At 30.8% G+C, this 22392-nt stretch overlaps 1 protein-coding gene across 1 annotated transcript; it reads left to right on the forward strand.

The window, feature by feature from the left end:
* The first annotated feature begins 2122 nt into the window (after positions 1-2122).
* VGAT (vesicular GABA transporter) lies at positions 2123-18244 on the forward strand. The gene is made up of 4 exons (XM_075354784.1): positions 2123-2377; positions 11010-11153; positions 13085-13525; positions 17501-18244. Exons 1-4 carry the CDS (start codon positions 2123-2125, stop codon positions 18242-18244), a joined length of 1584 nt encoding a protein of 527 aa, XP_075210899.1.
* The last annotated feature ends 4148 nt before the right edge of the window (positions 18245-22392 follow it).

Genomic DNA, 22392 nt, shown 5'->3' on the forward strand with positions numbered 1-22392 from the left:
TTAATAAACTTCGAAATTCTTACGCTTCTATGAACTTTATTTATACATTTTTAATCAGAATCAAATATCTCTAAAATTCTAAAATAATCTCTACAAGTTTTGTTTAACACGTTTTTGTGTTTATTATCCATTTAACAAAGTTATTTTACGCCGAACATGAAATAGTGTCTTCCAACTCCAATCTTTTGTCTTACCCCAGATTTCTCAAAAAGAACTAATAATACCATTCTGAAAACAAATTTTTTCCCCTTTTTTCAGGTCATATTTCATATAAAACCACTAAATTTACACCGTAAATTTGGTCCCAAGAATTACAGTATGGCTTAATTTTACCAAAGGCGCAGAAATTAGTGCGAAACCTTTCGCCACTGATACTCACTAACGAACCGTTTTCAACCAATGTTTATTATGAACTTTCTTCTTTATTTTCAGCAATAGAACTTGTCCTATAAGTTTGTTGCATTCTTCTTGAATCACTGTATGTATTATTTCTGTAAAACTTATTTACTTTTTATAGTAATAGCATGAAACTCTAAAACTGCATTTGTGCAATTTGTATTACAAACAATGTTTAATCAATAATGAGCTATTTCTGTTATGGTTAAAGATTCTTTACCTACTAATAGGATAGATACCCACCATCTACTGACTGTGGAAAGGATGGTATTCCTTCAGCTGGAAGGGACCTTAATAACATCTTCAAGAAGAAAGTATAGTCTTGCATAGTTAGATATTCTTTTTCATTATTCTCCTTTATTCTTTCTTCCCAAATTTGAGTTGTATAGGAACTAGGATTTGGCATAGGTCAGATCTCTGCCAGGATTTGATGAAGATATCTTGAGCCAATCCATTCTTTGTATAATCTGAAGGGAAGCAGTATGCCGGAAACGAGGGTGCACAAAAACCTTAATAGCTTATCGGTTAAAGCTAAGCCTAGTAATCTCTCCAAAAATATAATAAAATACATGTTATTGTCACTTATTAAACACAAAAACCTTAAGATCCACGTACAACAATTTATTCAAGATAGTGGCATATAATTTGATTTACGAAATCGACAATAGAAATTTTATTTTATTTTTGTATTGTAACATTAATGTTATGCTTTCAATTTTATCTTGGTCATTCAAACCGTTTTATTTGAAATAGTAACAACATTTTAAGAATGCATTAATTACTACTGAAAAATATTTGAGGAAATTCCAAAATATCACACCATAATGAGGAAATAAATGCCAAAACGTTTTGTCATTTAATTAAAATAGTCAGATTTTGATTTTAATCTTTTTGTTAAGAAGAAATAATATTATCGTCCGAAGTTTTTTCGGGTGGCGATGCAGTCATTGAAAATCTTTTATTCCTCTGCCAGAGATAATTTTATTAGTCGGTAAATTTTAATTATTTGGTGTGGCTTATTCCGGTTTTGATTTTTCTCTGTATTTGTTTAATAAAATGAATCACTTAAAATATTAAACGTACGAAAAAAAGATTTATTCACATTATTTTAGTTTTATTGGTCTAATAGTTATGTTATTTTTTTAACGAATACTAAAATAAAATGTGTTTGTAATTGAATTTTTGTACATATTACAGAAGGATTAATTTTGATTGAAATATTATAATTAATGAACATACGATATTTTCGACTGTAAAATTTCCCTGCGCAAGCGTTCATCCCGATTGATCCAATCGGGGAGCTATGCATGAATTCGCGTGCGTATATGATAGCGAGTGGATAGCAGAGGGAGTGAAAAATCTTTGGCCGCCCTCCAAACGCACAGACGGAAAATATTTTCCGTCTGTGAATATCGACCCGTTTTTTTATATTTTCATTTTGTATAACGTTGTAAAAGCGTGTGTGGTTGTGTTATGTCATTTTTGGCGTTCACATAGCCCATAATTAAAATTAAATAGCGGGAATGATGATTTTTTACACCATCGTGGCGTAGCAATAGCCTATCTACAAAAGCTCTAAACTGCATATTTAAATCCGTGGTTTTATGTTCTAATCGATTTATTAAAAATAATGATTATTTTAAATTCTGTGATTCAGTAGTTAGAAGTGTTAATTGTTATATAAATAAGTAATATATTATTTATTTTATTAATATAAAATTTTAGTATGGCACAGTTCGGGAGATTTTATATACCACCATGGAGGGCGGCTGTAAATGTTGCATGGGAAACTTTAAAAGCAACCCTACCAGAAAGTTCTCCATGTATGGAACTGGTCAGAAGATCGACTACAGGTGGTGTTGGGGAGGGTGAAGAAGGTGCTGGACCACCAGGTAACGAGAGATTCAGATTTGCCCAATGGAACAGTCATAGGAGTCAATCGGAGTCTCAGGTTCATGGAGAAGGGGAAAGCGGAGATCATGTTGGCGATGGAGAATTCAACAACCAGGTACTTTTATACTATTATTACTTCATTCAAAATAATCAGTTTAGTGAAAGTTGTAAAGTAAATAAGGTTTGAGTGACTCGACTAAAAAGTTTTATTTCGAAATGTTCCAAAATGGATTGTGCAATTTAATGATTATATCCAAACATTCATTAAATGTTAATATTTTTTAATTCTGAACATGTCTCAAACTTAGCTACATTATGTCACTTCTTCGTACAACTTTCTTACTGTATACTGCAGAATATTTTTACGAAAGTTATTAGGAGTCCCGTTACAAGAACAATTGTGTACATAATTAAATCTGACTCTATTACCTCAAAAACTGAATCCAATTACAAAATTACGTTAAATGGCAAAATAAAAACCCCTTTACGTTGATAAAAGTTCGGTTTCATGTTAGAGATCGTGGAATCCCATTGGTAAAATAGAATCTCCTCATTAAAAAAAAAAAGTTCGATAAGTACATGGACTGCCTTCTAACAGAATATTAGAAGTCAGCCTTATATTCAGAATAATTCAATTTATGATTTTGGTATTAACTATGATATTTAGATGCCATTGGCTGCCGGTCGACCAGTGATCTCATCGAATGATGATCCATCGTTTTGTAGGACTTTAAGAATTTCATTCTAACGGTTTACAAAAAAATAAGCTCAGTCAAAAAAGGTGAAAAAAATAACAAAAAACGTTCTGATGTTGCTTTTGCATCGCTGCTAATCTCATCAGATGCAGGTCCTAATTACGTAAAAAAAAATGTTTATATAGAAATCTTAAAACAAAAGGTTTAGCTGTTTACTTATAAAGTACGTCTTAATTTTTTCTAGTCTTATTTAATTCAGTTTTAAAATCTTATTGTAAACCAAAAGAATGCTTGGGTTAAACCACCATAATGAAAGATAGCACCCTAGTTCCTTCGTCGATATCATGTTTTTTTCGGTATCTATTTGCCGTTTATGTAAAAATATGTTTAAAAAATTCTATATAAATAAAAAACTTAACAATACAAATAATCCGAAGAATTTTTTAGTCTGTTTTATCAACGAAGTCAAAGATACATGTATCTATGATTAATTTCTGGTTGATTCCTCATTAATATTTTGAGAACTTAAGATATATTGTTTGTCAAATTAGTCTAAGGTTTGACTGGGCTATTGACGTTCTGAAAATAATAAATTCAAATTTTGTTTTAACTTCCACTTGATTTTAAAAGTTCTGAACATTCAAGTTAATTGCAATTTTCTATTTATGAAAATCATAGGTTGCATTAATGCTTATTTCCATCTTATAATTTTAAAATTACCTTTAGAAATTTATTTTATTCCTTTTATAATATTGTGACAAGGGCGGTGCCTCAACCAAAGTGGCCCCGCGGCCCCCAGCTAGTATTAGCGCAAACTTACAGATTTATGTAACCATTTTTTAGCATAATTTCACTTTTAAAAGTTTTTATAAGAAAATGACGAAGTCTAAATTTTAGCTATTTGTCGGTAGAGAACATTAATTAAATAAGATGGAAGTTAAATCCTGAATAAACTCATTTATAATAAACGAGAAAGAAGAAAGATTATACTTATTCAGCCATTAGTTTATCACTGTTAAAATTGCTCATATCTAACAGACTTATGGTACGCTGTACGTGAAAATTTTTATTTCCTATTATTCACTAACCTACATCTGTAAATATTCTTATATCTGCATACTACATCCATCTTGCATTCAACAAATTATCTCATTACTTACTGTTCGCTCAAATGATAGATCAGTGACAGTAGATTAACTTAATTCGCTACTCAATTTTTAATTAAGTGCAGTCGAGAAGATTTTTAGTTTTTGTTTTTATCTCTGTGTTCCCAGTGATCTCACGGTTTTATTTCTACATTTTGTATCTTTCCAATCTTTACCTTCCTCTAGAGTTTTTATATTCTGTAAGCCCTTCCATTGCAAAATTAACTGAATCTGCAATTTTTAAAATATATCCCACGATCTAGTCTGCCTCTTTACAAGATTCACAAGATTTGCTGCTCCTTTCTATTTGTCTTAAGAATTCTTCATTTTGAATTTTATCAACCCAAATAATTTTTAACATCCTCCAGTAACACTATATTTCTATACTTCTTAAAAATATTTCAAGGATTTCTTTCTAATATATACTTCCTTGTACGAAGTAAAGGAAGTATTGTGATCGCGAAAAGTTTCGGTTTTCAGATTTCAACGGAAATACCCATTTTGACTATCCACCCGTGGATCCATTTTGACTAGTTTTGGCGTGACGTCTGTACGTACGTACATACATATGTATCTCGCATAACTCAAAAACGGTTAGCCTTAGGATGTTGCAAATTTGGATTTAGGACTGTTGAAACATCCAGCTGTGCACCTCCCCTTTTGATTGCAATCGACTGGACCAAAAGTGTCCAAAACATCCCGAAATCAAAAAAAATTTGGATTTAGACTTTTTCTTAACTGCAGTATTAAGCCCTCATTGAGAGCTTTTCAACAATATATCATAAGTGATACTTATTTTCATTGGTTCCAGAGTTATAGCCAAATAAAATCTTAATGAAATATTTGGATCTTACAAGGGGAAGGCACATCGGTTCGAATCCGACTTTATATACATATATATATTTTTTTTTACTTTTTTTAATTTAAATATATTGATTTATTAATAATTATTAACCTCTGATTGTAAAAAAAATTTCTACAATAAATAATAATTCAATAATAACAATAAGATATATGAAAAAAAATCTGAAGTTATTAGTGAAATGAAATTTTATGTACTTCTCATATTAATTCGAAAATTTTTACAGAGGTTAATAACTATTAATAAATCAATATATTTAAATTACAAATATATATATATATATATATATATATATATATATATATGAAGTCGAATTCGAACCGATGTGTACATGGTTACGGATCCGACACGTTCTTACTTACACCACATAGTTATTTGAGCAACGTGAAACAAAATTAATATATAAACTAATATAAAATGCTGATATGGCCACCACAAAAAAAATGTGATGTCGACCACAATGCTATTGTGTAACTGTCCACTTTATTAAAGAATTGGATGATTGTATCTCCCTTTCAAATGAAATACGTTTAAATGAAGTGCAGCAAAAAAATATGTATATGTAATTTAATACGCATTCAAGGAATTTATGTGATGTCCACATCAGATTTTTAGATATGTATTTAATAAAACCAGATTTTTTTAATGAAAAAAATGAAGTCAGTCTGCTTTATTTTGTTTCAGTCTGTTTTTGACGTCTGCATTACTTTGTCTAGCCTTGTAATGTTATTATCCAAATAACAAAATTCTTCCCTAGCATATATTTATTGGTAGGAGGAATTCTCTCCTATAAATAAATATATGCTACTCAATATTTCTCCTAATACATCTTTTGATTCTGTTGAAAGAATAATTTTATCAGTAAATCTTAGAATCCTTGTATTTTTTCCTAAATAGTTACCACATTCTCAAATTATTTCTTTATTTCTTGCATCGCTTCTTCTACGAGGTCTGTTCAGAAAATACCGATAATTTTTAATTACGCGCCTACGGTGAAATTTAATGATATGCGGTTGGCAGCATTGTGTCCGCATAACCTCCTCTGTAACTACATGTTTTTGAATTTTTAATATCTCGTTTAGTTTTCGTGTTATATATTTGAGTGCAACTTGTTTAAGTGTTTGTAGATTTTTGTAATGTGCGATTTTTGGAAGCAACGATACAACTTTAAATTTTGCGTGAAGCTGGGGAAAACTTTCACAGAAATGTTTCAACTTTTGAAAGAAGCTTACGGAGATAATTCTCTGGGTCGTACGCAATGTTACGAATGTGGTTTTCACGATTTAAAAGTGGTCGTCAGTCAATTGAAGATGACCCATGACCAGGAAGGCCTTCGACTTCAACCGATGACACCCACGTTAAAAAAATAAACGATCTGGTGCGTGCAAATCGCCGACTGTCAGAGAACTTACAGAAAAGGTTAACATCTCAATTGGATCATGCCATGGCATTTTGACTGAAAAATTGAACATGCATCGAGTTGGAGCAAAGTTTGTTCCTCGTTTGATGACCGAACACCAGAAAGAACTTCGAGTGGACATTTGTCGGTAACTTTTTGAACAAACTAATGACTTAGTGAAATTTACATGAAACATTCATGCAAAGGATCATAACGGGAGATGAAAGCTGGGTTTATGGCTGCGACATTGAGGCAGAAGTTTAATCATCAAACTGGACTGGCAAAGGATCTCCACGCCCCAAGAAAGTACGTCAGTCTCGATTCAATATAAAAGTGATTATCTCTACTTTTCTCGATTTTAATGAAATTTTGAATTCTTGTCTCTAGGTGAAAGAGTGAACTGTGCAAACTATCTACGCATTTTACAACGGTTACGTGAAAAAATCCGCAAAAAGATAACAGAGTTCTGGCACGGAGACAACTCATGGTGCGGCAATGCGCCCGCACACTCAGCTTTGTCCGTCAGTTTTGTGTTAAAAATCAGATGACTGCCTTCCCTCAGCCTCCCTAATCGCCAGACCTAGTTACTTGCGATTTTTTTTTATTTTCGAAATTAAATTCAGTGATGAAAGGTCGCCGTTTTGAGACTATTGATGACATTAAAGCAAATTCGTCACGGACGTTAAAGGTAATTTCAAATCAAGCTATACAGGACTGCTTTGTGAAGTGGAAACACCACTGGGAAAAGTGTGTGAATAGGGGAGTAGTTTGAAGTAGATAAGGACCAATAATCTTTAAGATTATTAATAAGGATTAAAAAATAAAGTTAGGTTATTTTCTGAACAGACTTCATATACACAATTTAAAAGCAACCGGAGCTGATCACTCCTTTCTGAATCAGCACTTGCATTTCATAATTTTTTTTAGTCTTTCAACTGCTATCTGATTCATCTACAGATTATAAATAAGTTCAATTCCAAAATTTTAAAATTCTTTTCCATTCTACTTTATCTAATACTTTCTGCAGATCAAAAAATGGAATGGTGGTTTTATATTACTTGTAAACCTGCCTTCTAAAATTAATTTGAGAGCTAGAATAGACTTTCTGTTGAATTGTTCTTCATCTAATACACCCTCTACTACAGATACTACATGCCTTTTTTTTGTGAATGTAGGGAGATTCAAAGAAAATATGTGCTCAAATTAACTGGACCCCCAGGTCCAGTAATTCTGACTATTAACTTATCCACCAAGGTGAAACCATGTTTCATCTGTGAAAAACATTTGAGCTAAAATGCCAATGTTGCCTCTAATGAAGTTCTTGAACCATTGACAAAAGTGTACCCTTTTAAAATAATCAGCATTAGTTAGCTCTTGAGAAAATCTGCATTTGATACTGATAACATTTCAGCTTTCTTCTTTCTGCAGTAAGGGATGAATCCAGTAAAATATTCTTTTTCCGACTTAGTCTCCACAAAAATTTATGAAGAGATCTTGTAGCTGCTGTTTTAATGTCCTGTACGACCTGCATCGTTAAAACTAACCTATGAGCAGCACATTTCTGGACTAACATCGAACTTGATTCACAAACTAGCTTCTGAATAACATTTTTTACTCATGCTTCCTTTTCAAAATTGCTCCCTGAATTTTCGCTGACACAAAATATGAGATTTTTCTAAATAAGTTTGCATCATGAATCTATGTTCTTCAACTGTTAACCGCATTTTAACAAACAACAACAAACGATTACGCAACCTTGTTCAAACGCCAGTGCTCAACACAGATTGGCAATACTTAAATGTGCATGCAATAAACAGTCCTTACCACTACAGCCCCAGTCGTACCAATGTCTTTTACATTATTTTACCCATCATATACCAATATATACATTTAACAAAAATATGCATTTATTATAAACTACTGAGTTACAGGGCTTCTTTTAAGTTGAACACTGTATTTATCTTTAACTACTCTGTCAATTATGTTTTGTATATGAGGTGTAGAAATGATGGTTTTAAAACCATTAGTTAATTAATTAATTCACATATACCTGTGATGTTTCCTTTCTTATCTTTACACATTTGTTTTCTAGGGAATCTTCTATAGCATTAAATTTCAGGTCTCAGTGTGTAGTTTGTGCATATTTTAACTTTTACATCATTTTACCCTGTCAGCATCCTTATTGTTCTCATTCTTCCATTTATTTCTTAAACTTCAACCAATTCTTCATTAATACTGAACTGAGTAAGGGTATCTAGCTCTGGGTACATCTTGCAGTTTATAATTTGGTTCTGAAAATTGTACAAATCATTATAATAATCTGCCTTAGTTTCCTCTGTCTCTGGTCTTACTCATATGCATACTTCTTTTATAATTTTTAGTAAGAGTTTGTAGTAAATAGTTTGTTTAGCACAAATTTTTGAAAGTCTAGTTCCTCTTTCATTTCTTGATTCAGCCATAATTTCCAACTAGTTTCCCTTCTTCCTTCCTGCCCATCTCCTATTATGGCTGTTGAGTACATAAAATTTTATTTCACTAATAATTTCTGATTGTTTTCATATTTTTTTTTATTGTTTATTGAATTATTATTTATTGTAAAAATCATTTTACAATCAATAATAACCTACCAATCAAAGACCCTTGCAAGAGCCAAATATTCCATTAATTAAAATTTTGTTTGGCTATAACTCCATTGAAAATAAGTACCATTTATGATATATTCTTGAAAAGTTCTCAATGAGGACTTATTACTGTAGTTAAGAAAAAGTTCAAAATTCATTTTTTTTTATTTTGGGCTTTTTTGAACACTTTTGGTCCAGTTGATTGCAATCAAAAGGGGAGGTGCACAACTTGATGTTACAACAGTCCTAAAACCAAAATTTCAACATTCTACGGCTAATTGTTTTTGAGTTATGGGAGATACATATGTACAGAAGTCACGTCAAAACTAATCAAAATGGATTAAGGGGTGGTTGGTTAAAATGGATATTTAAGTTGAAATCTGAAAACCAAAATTTTTCATGATCACAATCCTCCTTTACTTTGTATAAGGAAGTAAAAAGAATAAAAGAAATGAGAAAAATATTTCTTTGGAAAAATACTACTATTTCCATTGTTTTCTGTTGCACAACAAAATAAATAAACTTGAAATACGCTGGGCATTCCATATCAACCATCAGTTAGCTTCAACAATTACTGAAACGGGGGCTGCTGCCTCCTTTAAAAATTAAAACTTTTTTTGCATAGTCTCTCCAGACATTCCTGACCATTATATTAGCACCTACAGTCATCTATCTACTTTGAATGCATGAGGGTTTTATCAGTTTATTTACAGACCATTGTTACAATCCTTATCGGCTTTATAACATTTTTTAGATTACTATCCTTTTTTGGACAGTACCTGATCACACCTCAGATACTGCCACTGTTTGTTTGTGACTGCTTATTTGGACTGCTTGTTATTCATAGTTCATCAACATACTTAGCCTTTTCCCTACCCATAGCCTTAGGGGACACACCCTCAGAGAGTTTATCAGATGGTGATGATTTATGGTGAAGAATTAATTAGAGTTAAGGTTTAGTATTTAAGATTTGTCTTTGATATTATGTAAAATAACTGAAATGGTTTAATAAAGCTCTCAATCAATATAATTGTATCGTTTAAGTAGAGCCTTTACACTAAAAAGCCCTTACTCTTCAGTTAGCATTTTTTCAAGAACTATAATTGGAAATATAATTCAGTTCCTTTCATCTGCTGAAAAGAATATTGTATCAGTTGCCTGTAAATAAACAGATATACCCTTCATCACTTCAAACAGTAGACAGATGACTGTAGGAGCTAACTTAATGGTCAGGAATTTCTGGCGAGAGTGCAAAAAAAAAAATTTAAAGGGGACAGCAGCCCTTCCAGTAATTATTGAAGGAACCAGCTAATTGATTGTTGATATGGAATAACTAGTGGTTATTTTAATTTATCCCCTCAACAAAAATTACCAGATACTGGTTTTTTTTTACCCTGAAAAATGAAATTAAAAAATATTTTCTGGTTTTTGTATTTGAGTGCAGTCACTTCAATGACCTTGAAATGCAGCAACAGCTTCTCTGTCTTTCATCTGGAAGATTCTGAGTTTAAATCCTGATCAGTTCAGATTTTTTTCACCAGTTGTAAATTAACATACTTCTTTATCTCCTGTATGTTGATATCAGGAAGGGGATCAATACATAAAAATCCTACCACATCACACTCAAATAAAATAGGAAAAATTGCTGTAAAAAGACAAAAAAAACATTACAGCTTCTATTCTTTGTTACTGATTATAATTGAATTATTAAAGCTAATCACCAATCCAACTTTAAAGAGTGACTGGGATGCTTTCCTATTAATGTTTGGGTGTCAAAAGTATTTGTATTTTGTATATATTTTAATTTTATAATATTTTATGTTAGCATATATTAAATTATGCTATATCCAAGAACCTGTATATGATTTAAATGTTTTACTCCTTTCTTTCATGCTTAAAAAAAAAAGTAAAAATGAAAATTGATGTTGGTTACAAAAAAGCAAAAATTTGTGTTATTTATTACCTTCAATAATTTCTCTGTTTATACTTTTTTAATAGCAAAGTTACCAGATGTCTAGAGGTGGTACATTCAGTATGGGAGAGAGCATGGATGAATTTGGTGGTGGAGAATTTGGTGAAGGAAGATCACGTCATAAGATCAATGAATGGCAAGCTGCATGGAATGTTACCAATGCAATACAGGTAATTAATTATTTTCATACCTTGTGGATTATTTCAAATTAAATACTGAATTGGCACTAATTTATTATGTTTTTTTTTTTTTTAATAGACCAAAATATGTAGTGTTTCCATATATCAAATAAATAACATTAAACAAATTAAACCACTTTAAATTTACTGACCTTATGGTTTAGTGGTAAATTTGCTGGCTTTTTGATCATTTGAACTTGGATTAAATTCCCAGGAAGGATCTGAAATTTTTCACCATCTCATCTTCCTATTAAGAAATGTTCAAGCCCATGTGTGAAGTTGTAAAAAAATATAATTTAAATGTTTGGCGAATCAATGTATGTGCATGCACACACATGCACACACACACACACATACACATTCACATTCATTAGTTCAGTTGTATTCAAAATGGACATTTATTTTAATTGTTATCTAAGTTGGAAATAAAGTACTTAGAATCACAATGTATTAGCAAGAAATATTAAAAGATTTTACAAGTGAAAATATTAATTCTAATCTTAGAATTATTGTTCATGACTTTCTTTATAGAGATTCAATGATGGTGGGAAAAATCTTAATACAGTCTTTCTTTACTATTTTTATACAGTTAATTTGTTTGTCCTTTATGACAAAAAACAATCGGAAGGCAATAAATTTTATACAGTAACTTATTTAATGTTATGCTTTGCATGAATAATGTTTTCAAAGCTTGATTCAAAGAATCATTCTGATTTAGTGTTTTTTTAACTCAAGTGTCTAGCATTGAGTTTAATGTCTACCAGATATAAGAATGACAATAGTATTTGATTTTAACATCTTAAAAACAAATTTTATTCAAATTACGAGCAATTACATTTTTAGGTAAATAAATTCAATGAAAATATCCTGATTTTAAATATTAAGAAAAATACGTTTTTCTTCACTATTATTTATGAATTTTTGGCCATTTAACCATTAGAAACTTTTGACCAAAAAACTTCCTAAAATAGGATAAAAAAATCATTTCACTCTAAATTTCCTGCTTTCTTTATTTAGTCACATTCATTGTCCAGCCATAATTAGGAAGCTCCCATTAAGCATATGGGCAAGTTGTTCTATAACTTTGCAGAATAATACAACTATGCAGTTAGTTACTAGGGAAACAGATTGGGATGTCTGACTAAGCTCACATTGGAATGTAAAATTTATAATTTTAAGTAATTTTCATTACCAATGCTAATAGACAAAAATATAATAATTATAAATTTCAAATACTAAGTTATAGAGATTTGAAACCTATGATCACTTCTGGTAAACTAGTAATGCTTGAACTTGTCTGTGTAGTTAAATACAGTAAAAAACTGATTGTTGTGTTTCGGGTTACTTTTTGGTTCTTGCAGGATTACAACTAAATGTAATACCATAATTATTTTAAAAAAATATAAGTAGTAAATTATTATTATACGGGACTGTATGAAATGTGAAGTTATGCATTTTAGTCAGTAAGTTGTTGTGTAAAATAAGTAATTTTCTAGTGATCATTATATGGTACTGAGACACTTGATATATATATTAAATAACAGTGTTATTTATTTATTATTTTTGCCAATAATGTAATTTTATTTATTTTCATGAAAATAAGTATGTATTTAAAATTTTATAACATAGTTACAATGTAGTAACAAAAATTTAAAAATATGCAGCAGACATTTATCTTTTGGTTTTCGCATTCCTGCTGAAACCAATAGCGTAAGAAACTGTTTAGAAACTTTTTGTGCATTAAAAACTTCTTTTATTTTTATCTAATTACATAAATTGCATTACCGCTACACATAAGTGTATCATTACTTAACACACTTATAATGTGTAATGCACACACATAAGTGTGCGCATTACTTAACATAAGTGTATCTATCATTGTCAGTGTTTTAATTCACATTTTTTTTAAATGTTGTTTTCAGGGAATGTTCATAGTATCATTACCATTTGCTGTATTACGTGGTGGCTACTGGGCAATAGTTGCTATGATTGGAATTGCATATATATGCTGCTACACAGGTAAAATTCTTGTAGAGTGTTTGTATGAGCTTGATACAAGTACTGGCCAGAGAGTTCGTGTAAGGGATTCATATGTAAGCATTGCAAGAGAATGTTTTGGCCAGGTGTGGGGTGCTCGTGCAGTAAACTGCGCTCAAATGATCGAGTTACTTATGACATGTATACTTTATGTTGTTGTTTGTGGCGATCTCATGGCTGGCACGTTCCCAGAAGGATCTATTGATACTCGCTCCTGGATGATGTTAACTGGCATGCTGCTTATACCACTAGGTTTTATTAAATCTCTCCATCATGTTTCACTACTTAGTTTTTGGTGTACTATGGCTCATCTTTTCATAAATGCGGTAAATACTATTTTATTTTATTGATTATATCAACATGCATGAAATTTTTTTAATACTTGAAACAGCATGCAGAATGTGCAGTTGCATTAATGCACTCTATGAATATTACATGTATTACATGTTATCAGTTAGTCTAATCTTATTCTTATTTTATAATTTATAATTTATTACACATTTAAAACATTACTGTCTAACAAACAATCCGGGATTGAAAGATGCAGATATCACTTAATGATTATTTTGTCAGTCTTAAATAAACTACTTAAATAATTTGTTTTCACTATTGTTTCCTTACATCTTCTGTTGTTTAAACAACAAAATCAGACACTGATAAATCAGCAGCTGATTTACTTCCAGCAGTTAATCAGCATTCTAGATCAATAAATTATGTTATGGATTCTCCAGAGTTGTTACTAAAAACCACCTTGGCTATCCTGTCATATTGCAACAGAACCAACCATGCAGCAGATTGAACAAAGATTGAGTTAATAGGTGAATAACAACAAACAGTGCAGCAACTTCAGTAGGTTATTCTCATTATTTAGTCTATAGAATAAGTGTGAATTTCCAAACAGGTTTGCTTTGCAAATTACTGAGGAACAAAAAGAAATCAAATGGCCTATTCTTACTTGATGTATTATGGTAGGCTGATAAAGAAGATATGCTTAATAGAATTGTTATTGGGATAGGTTGCAGGAATTTCACTACCAATCCAAAGCTCGATTTAATGCATTGGAAACAACCTTTCAAGAAATTCAAAGGAATGCCCTCAATCTTTAAGGAAATTATATTGATTTGATATCCACAAAGAGTGCTGCTGCTGTCACCTTTCTAGAAGGAAGTTGATGCTGTAAATGATTCATTATATGATGAATTTCTGATGATGCTTTGCATGTTGTTCAAAGAAAACATCCAAACTTTCTTATTTGTAAAGTATTGTTCCACGATGACACTGCTAAACCTAATATGGCTCAATTAATTTGTCAGCTTCTTCCTTATTCCTGACTTACAATATCAACTTAGCTCCTAATGATTTTCACCTGTTTGGTCTACTAAAAAATTCACCTGAGCAGCAAAGATTTTACAGATGATGGAAATGGTTGAAAATGAAGTGTAAATTTGGCAAAATAGCAGCTAAATTAGTTTTAGGTGGGTGTTTTTAATTATAAAACACTGATAATACAGTGTTTTAAGTATATCAATGTTGGTGAAGCTTATGCTGAAAATGAAAGTAAATGTTTTCAAGTAAATTTTTAACAGCCATATGTAACCTATTTATGATTTTCTGTTGTAGTATCCTCATCATCCTCAGATTTGAATATTCTGCTTAAATTTTGTTTACTTGTGTTTTTCTTATTATTGAAGTATTTTATTATACTTACATTTGGTTTGTAATTTATATTACATTCATCTTTTTATGCATTTATAATACTAATTCCATTATTTGTATAATGTTTTAAGTTTTATTTTTCTAATTATTCTGACAAATTTATTTCCATTATTTTTTGTGTAAATATTTTGTAGCTAGAGAGATTTTATAAATAATATAAAATCTCTCTAGCTACCTTGGATTGCCATCAATTTAGTTTAATTCCTTAATTATTTATTTCTTTTAGTTTATTGCAAATATGTTTCTGTTGTAATGTATTGTTTTTATTTGACCTTAGATGATATGAATTATGTTGTTGTTTATGTATTTACAGTAAACATCATTTTCAGTACTATTATTAATGTACCATTACTTTTGTTAATTGTATTTTTTATACCAAAAACAGTGGCAGCTCATAGCTAAAATTTGTGGGGGTGCTGCTCCAGAAAATATTTTTTTGGGCCTTTTCAAGGCCATGGTTAAAGTTTTCTGTAAAATAAAAGAACTGAAAAAAATGAAATAAATAGAACAACAGGAAGCAGGATAATAATCTAATTCTACACAGTCAAGAATATGGTACACAATGAAATGGATTTTAAGTATTCAGTTTAACCAAATAAATAATAAAATGTCAATACAGATAATATTTTTATTATTATTAGACAATAACTTAATAAAATGTCCACTTAAATACACTACAGTCCAATGGTGCTTAATTTAAATTTCTATGTATACAGAAACAAATACATAATTAGTTTTTACAAATTACCTTTTATTTTGCACTTCCAGCATGTTTTTGGACAGATTTGGCAATCAAAGAGCCCTTTTTTTCTGCCATCTTCTGATCACTACTGAAAAAAACAACTAAACCACTTTCATATTCCTTCAATTGACTAAACTAGAAAAGGGAACAAACAAGGAACGTTACAAACACACACAGAGTAAGAAAAAACTGCCTTCCACCATCACACCAGGGTCAGTACTACAGGAGCGACAGTGCTCTCCTCCCTTGCAGTTTCCTATGTGTGTATGTACACAACAGCCAAACACTGTGTCGCTGAAACTGTAAAGCGCACAGTTCCATACAAAGATTTTTATATCTTTTTCATAAACTGGGGGATACTGACAATAAGCTTAAGGGTTATATATTGTAAAAGTATAAAGAAAGAATTAAAGAAAAAAGGGCTCATATTAAATGTTATCGATAATATCAAGTGGAAATAGGGGGGTGCTGCAGTTCCATGGTGCCTATACACAAGCCGCCACTGCTCAAAAATTTCTTTATTGAAATGAAAAGTGGTTCATGATTGATATTACCATTATAATTTTAATATACATTGTCCACATATCTTACCCATAAAAGAATATTATTAATTTCTTTTTTCAACTTTACTTGAATAAATTTCAGCTGTGATTTAAAGCAAGATATTTCCATTGCTAACTCTTTTTCTCATAGATAAAATTTTCTTTCAAAAGTGTTGCAATTTTATTTATTTATATTTTTTATTATATTTTGTTTTTAATAATTTATTTTTTATAATGTACATATTTTCATAACAAGTATACTTACACATGTGATTAGAGCAGAATGAGCACAGAGATTCTGCTCTAACACTCATACTATGGTGGAACTATCTTTGAATAGAGAAATGGAAAGAGTCTTTCCTTCAGCTAATGAACAACTAAACTAATAAACTTCAATTAATGACAAATAAACTTTTTTTGCAGTTACTTTAAATACATCTAAATTTTTAATTATTCAACCCAGTCTTCTGCTAATTATATACAAATTAAATAATTAGTATTCTCTTATTTACCACATTTTAAAAGCCTTCTTATATTTTTCTTCTTATAAGTTTTCATTTGTCATGTTTTGCAGTCATAAAATGGCACAGTCCATACACATATTTTTTGAGAACTTCTTTCTTATTTTATCTATATGTAATACTATCAAAGTTATTATTTGCATCAAATCTATTTCTGTGAGCTAATCTGTTTTTAATATAACTTTTATGCTTGTCCATTCCAACCTTATTACCAAAATATCAAAATTCTTTTACTTCTGGTAAATTATGTTTTCATCAATTTTCTCTTTTTGTGATATTTTATTACTTTATTTTTTCTTTGAAGTGGGCTTCTTTTCTAGCAATGAGGACATTCATTATTTCTTTCAGATTATTTTCATTTAATGTAACTTTTACTTCTTTCCATGTAACCTTCTTCATCTTATAATAATATGTTATTCTTCATAGAGTCCCATAGAACCACTTTTTTCTTCTTCACTTCAACTTGCTCTTATGTATTTCTCTTTGCATACAGCCTTCTCAATGAAGAGGAACAGTTGTTCTTCCAATGGATATACCATACTTTAACAAGTAAATAGACATTAAAGAATAAATAATATATTAAGATGTAATATTTGTATGTTGCATATTAGTTTTGTGCTTATTGATAATTACCAATTATTATTGATGATTTGTAAGTTCTTTTAAAATAACAGTACTGTTAAAAGAAACTTTTGTAGTACAATGAATAATATAAAAAAATAATTTATAACAGGATTTATTGGGTGGTCCTGCTTCAATTTTATCATTTGTATTTTTAAGGTTATCTTGGGCTATTGCTTATTGGAAATTGGCGACTGGGGCTGGTCTAAGGTGAAGTGGACATTGGATTTTGAAAATTTCCCAATATCTCTTGGTGTGATAGTCTTTTCATACACATCACAAATATTCTTGCCAACTTTGGAAGGAAATTTAATCGATAGATCAAAATTTGACTGGATGTTGAACTGGAGCCATATCGCTGCTGCTGCATTTAAATCGCTCTTTGGTTATATATGTTTTTTAACCTTTCAAAATGACACACAAGAAGTTATCACTAATAATTTACATTCTGCAGGCTTTAAAGGGTTGGTAAATATATTTTTAGTACTAAAGGCTATTTTGTCCTATCCCCTTCCATATTATGCAGCATGTGAAATATTAGAGAAATCATTCTTTAAAGGCAAGCCTGAAACAACATTTCCAACAATATGGCATTTAGATGGTGAATTAAAAGTATGGGGTCTAGGATTTCGAATAGCAGTTGTATTTTTTACAATAATGATGGCAATTTCTATTCCACATTTTACAATACTAATGGGTTTTATAGGTAACTTTACTGGTACAATGCTTTCATTTGTTTGGCCATGCTATTTTCATTTAAAACTTAAAGGTGATTCTCTTTCATTTGGAACTGTTGCATATGACTGTTTTGTCATATTTTTGGGAGTTTTATTTGGTGTTATTGGTGTTTATGAATCAGGGAGTGCACTTATTCGAGCATACCGTATTGGTCTTCCATTTTAAAACCGTTCTTTCATTAATGAACAAAAAAATTGTTATTTATTTTGTATATTACTTAATGTTACCATAATTTTAAACCTTATTTAAATAAATGCATAGAAAAACAAGCAAAAATGTAAATATGAATTTACAGTATATGATGTCATTAAAATACACACACATAAGATCAAAAATGGTCACTACTTATAAGAGTGCTTCAAATTCTTACGAACTGTAAGAATTAATCTTCAGTTTAACATTTTATAAATAAATCACCTCATCTCTTGTAAAATTTCATTTGGTTAAGAATAATTGGAATGGAATAGTAATTTTGAAATTAATATACAGTATCATTTATAATAATATAATAATTTGTCAGTCTAAAAAGATTGTCTTGCTGAAAATTCATTTGCTTAATAATTAAATTATGCTGTTTGCAATTCGCATTTCCAAACATAATATTTCTGAAAATTTTCCTATTTTCGTTTTTTAAATCACATATTATTATAAAAATAATAAATGTGTGTGTGTGTGTGTGTGTGTGTGTGTGTGTGTGTGTGTGAATGTGTGTGTTATAAAACATATATTTGTTTATATGTTTCTGGAGTTACTTATTATTATATTTATATAAATATATATGCTTCCCATAATTTTTTATTGGCCAACCAGGACCCCTGAAGAGGGTGGGTTGGAGGTTAAGGGATCAAAGTTGAGGTGCAAGGATTGTGTTAAAAATGTTTTGTATTTTAATATAATATAATTTATATATAATGTATTTGGTCTATATAATACTTAATTCATAACAAAGTATAAATAAAAGAAAAAATATTACAAATTGTTTTCAATTAAAAGATTACAAATTACATTAAGAATCTGTAGGAAGGTGTAACTTAAACTTGTTTCTTAAACGTTAAACCGGTCATATTTTTCGCTTGAATGCACCTTTCTTAATATATCATTTGTTTTTTATTTTGTCAAAAAATTCAGTAAATGTAAGTTAAAAATTTACTCCACACAACATCAATGCACATACTGTTGACTTCTGCAATAAATCTCTTTCATTTGTTCAAGATTGTTCTTCAATAAGAACACTCCCTTCACAGAAACTAATGTTCCAGAAAGGCAAAAGATGTACTCAATTATCTGTCCATGATTGCTCATTGGGATGTAATTTTCCTAAGCATGGCTGAAGAATTGAAACCATTTTTCTTCACTCAATAGCTTTTTGTCGTCTTTCTTTTCTGTTTCCTCGACTCCCACTTTAACAATTCAAATTTTCTTAGCAATAACAACTTCATCAAAAAATTCATCTGTATTACCATGACTTTAACAACATTGCTGTTAATCTTTTCAGCTTTTCTTTCAATATCATCCCACAAGAATGTGTTTTCATTTACCCAGATAAATTTGTGATTATCCCCAAAACTATTTCCTGAAAGATCTATGTAAGTATTACACTGATCATAGAATACTGTAAAGTCATTTTGAATGTTATAATCTGGCTGAGCTTTTTCTGGTAGTATTTTTAAAAATTTTTTTGCTTCAGAAGGAATAAAATTACAGTTTCTTCTCTCTTGCAGATTTTCTTTTGATTTCTGCGAGGAACATCTAATGCAACGTTAGCGCCACTTATTTGTTTTTCATTGCTAAAATAGCTTTGTTAAACAAAGATAACTGACCATGAACAAACCATAGGTATACTTGTCTCATTCATCAACAAAAAAATTTTTATGAGAGCTGGGCACATTTTTTGTAAGACAAAATACTCTCTCAGTCCTTGAAATAGTTGTAAAATTCTTTCATTTACTGGCATTAGTGAAAGGAATCCTGCATTCCCTTGCTGCAAAATGTCATGGTATTCAGTTTCTACAAATTCACAAAATTCTTTAGGCTATTACATGTACAGTATAGTTATGAAAGTATTTGTAAATTTTAACTACAAGGACTTCCACTTCAATTGGAAGAGAATCAACAGCAGTCTGAATAGAATTCTGGACAACTTGAGAACCAAAATTGTTACCAGTGGTGGATGTACCTAGCTCATTCTTAACCAGAGTGAAAACATTGTTTTTCCCGCATCTTTTCACTCCCACACAGTTTGTATTGCATTAATCACCAAAAAATCCAACAATTTTTTGTTCCAAATTATTTTCTCTCATAATTGACAAAATGTGATTTGATAATATCTGTAGTTTCACGTTGAACAGATTTAAAATCTAAAAGCTTAACTTACACCCCAGATTCTTGTTTTAAATAGCACACAATAACGACACAATGCTTATTTCTTTTCTGTTTGAGGCATCCATACTTTTTTTTCTTTTTCCTGTTTAGCCTCCGGTAACTACCGTTTAGATAATACTTCAGAGGATGAACGAGGATGATATGTATGAGAGTGAATGAAGTGTAGTCTTGTACATTCTCAGTTCGACCATACCTGAGATGTGTGGTTAATTGAAACCCAACCACCAAAGAACACCGGTATCCACGATCTAGTATTCAAGTCTGCGTAAAAATAGCTGGCTTTACTAGGACTTGAACGCTAGAACTCTCGACTTCCAAATCAGCTGATTTGGGAAGACACGTTCACCACTAGACCAACTCGGTGGGTGAGGCATCCATACTTAGTGCAACAAAACTCGATTTTGGTAAATCTTCATGAAGCTCTTCAAGTGCTGAAGGTGCTATTATATTTACCAAATTTGCTTCACATTTTGTTTTTCCCAGAGAAAAGTTTGGTTCAAAAATGGAGACATGAACTTTGAAGAAACACACATTTGAATTGAAGCTCAAGCTATGATTTGCCATATGATATACAAATGTTGCTTTTTTGCAGCTATGTCCAGTTCTTTGTTCACAGGATTGCTTTTCTTAAAAAAAATCTGTTACTTGAAGACCCAAGATAATAAACTATTTTTGTGTCTTTGATTTTAAATGGTCGTTTATGTTCGAATGACCACCATGAGCCACAGAAAATTCTGATCTACATTTTTCATGATCCAAACTTAGTCATCATGAGTACATACCATTTTTAGAAAAGGAAATTCACTTTCCAGCCCTTGGTAAACCTACAAAATCTTTTTGCCATTCTTGAATTTAGAACTATACGACAGTATAAAACAACCTAAACTAATGTAGCACTGACTCACCGGGTTGGTCTAGTGGTGAATGCTTTTTCCAAATCAGCTGATTTGGAAGTCGAGTGTTCCAGCGTTCAAGTCCTAGTAAAGGCTTTTATATGGATTTGAATATTAGATTGTGTGGATACCGGTGATCTTTGGTGGTTGGGTTTCAATTAACCACACATCTCAGGAATGGTGGAACTGAGACTGTACAAGACTACACTTCATTTACATACATACATATCATCCTCTGAAGTAATACCTGAATGGTAATTCCCGGAGGCTAAACAGGAAAAAGAAAAAAGAAACTAATTTAGCACTACCCACAAGCAGATTTCTGACTACACAAACAGCCAACACAACAAGTTATCACTCCGTAAAAAAGGTTTGGGTATTGAAGTTTTCTCTCCTTTAACTTAATGAGTTAGACTTGCCTGGAGCGCCATCAGTATTCATAGAACACCCTCAGCCTCACCTACAAAACAATTGGACTCATTCATTTTTTTTCTATGAACCAGATTCACTGACCAGGACATTCTGGCAATCAGGTGGAACACCAGTTCTGTACAGGTCAAACTGCGACATACATACTGCCTGTCTATACATATATATATATATGTGTGTTTTTTTTAATTTGAAAAATACAGTATCATTAACTAAGGATGAAAAATACTAATTTGAAAACCAGTTTTTTTGTTAATATGAAAAATATACTGTTCTTGCTGTTGAATGCAAGTATTAATTAATCAAGTCAATCTTGTTAACAAATTAGTATGATTTCATACAAGCATGTTATTTGGCAATGTTTAAATTATTTTGCAATTTTATACCATACCTTCTTCTTTTAAGCATCTTCTCCTTAGTGAAGGCTGGAGTTCACGTAGCCAGCTCTGAATGTACGTTGAACAGAGCTGTGCCATGTGAACTCAAAGGGATATCCTTCAGGATCTTTAATGCAGTGGTTTCTCATTGCCTTCTGCATCCTAATGCTGTTGACAATTTTGGCTCTTCCCCCGCTTTTTGTAGCTATTTTCTGTCCCAAGGACAATAGAG

This window comes from Lycorma delicatula, chromosome 1 (assembly GCF_047948215.1).
Source record: "Lycorma delicatula isolate Av1 chromosome 1, ASM4794821v1, whole genome shotgun sequence".
Lineage (NCBI taxonomy): Eukaryota > Metazoa > Arthropoda > Insecta > Hemiptera > Fulgoridae > Lycorma > Lycorma delicatula.

What these genes read in the sequence shown, in the direction of transcription:
- VGAT (XM_075354784.1), top strand. Translation starts at nt 2,123, where the DNA reads ATGGCACAGTTCGGGAGATTTTATATACCACCATGGAGGGCGGCTGTA. An exon ending in AAGGGGAAAGCGGAGATCAT is followed by an intron (nt 2,378 to 11,009) that starts GTTGGCGATGGA and finishes CTTTTTTAATAG; the next exon opens with CAAAGTTACCAGATGTCTAG. An exon ending in ATGTTACCAATGCAATACAG is followed by an intron (nt 11,154 to 13,084) that starts GTAATTAATTAT and finishes TGTTGTTTTCAG; the next exon opens with GGAATGTTCATAGTATCATT.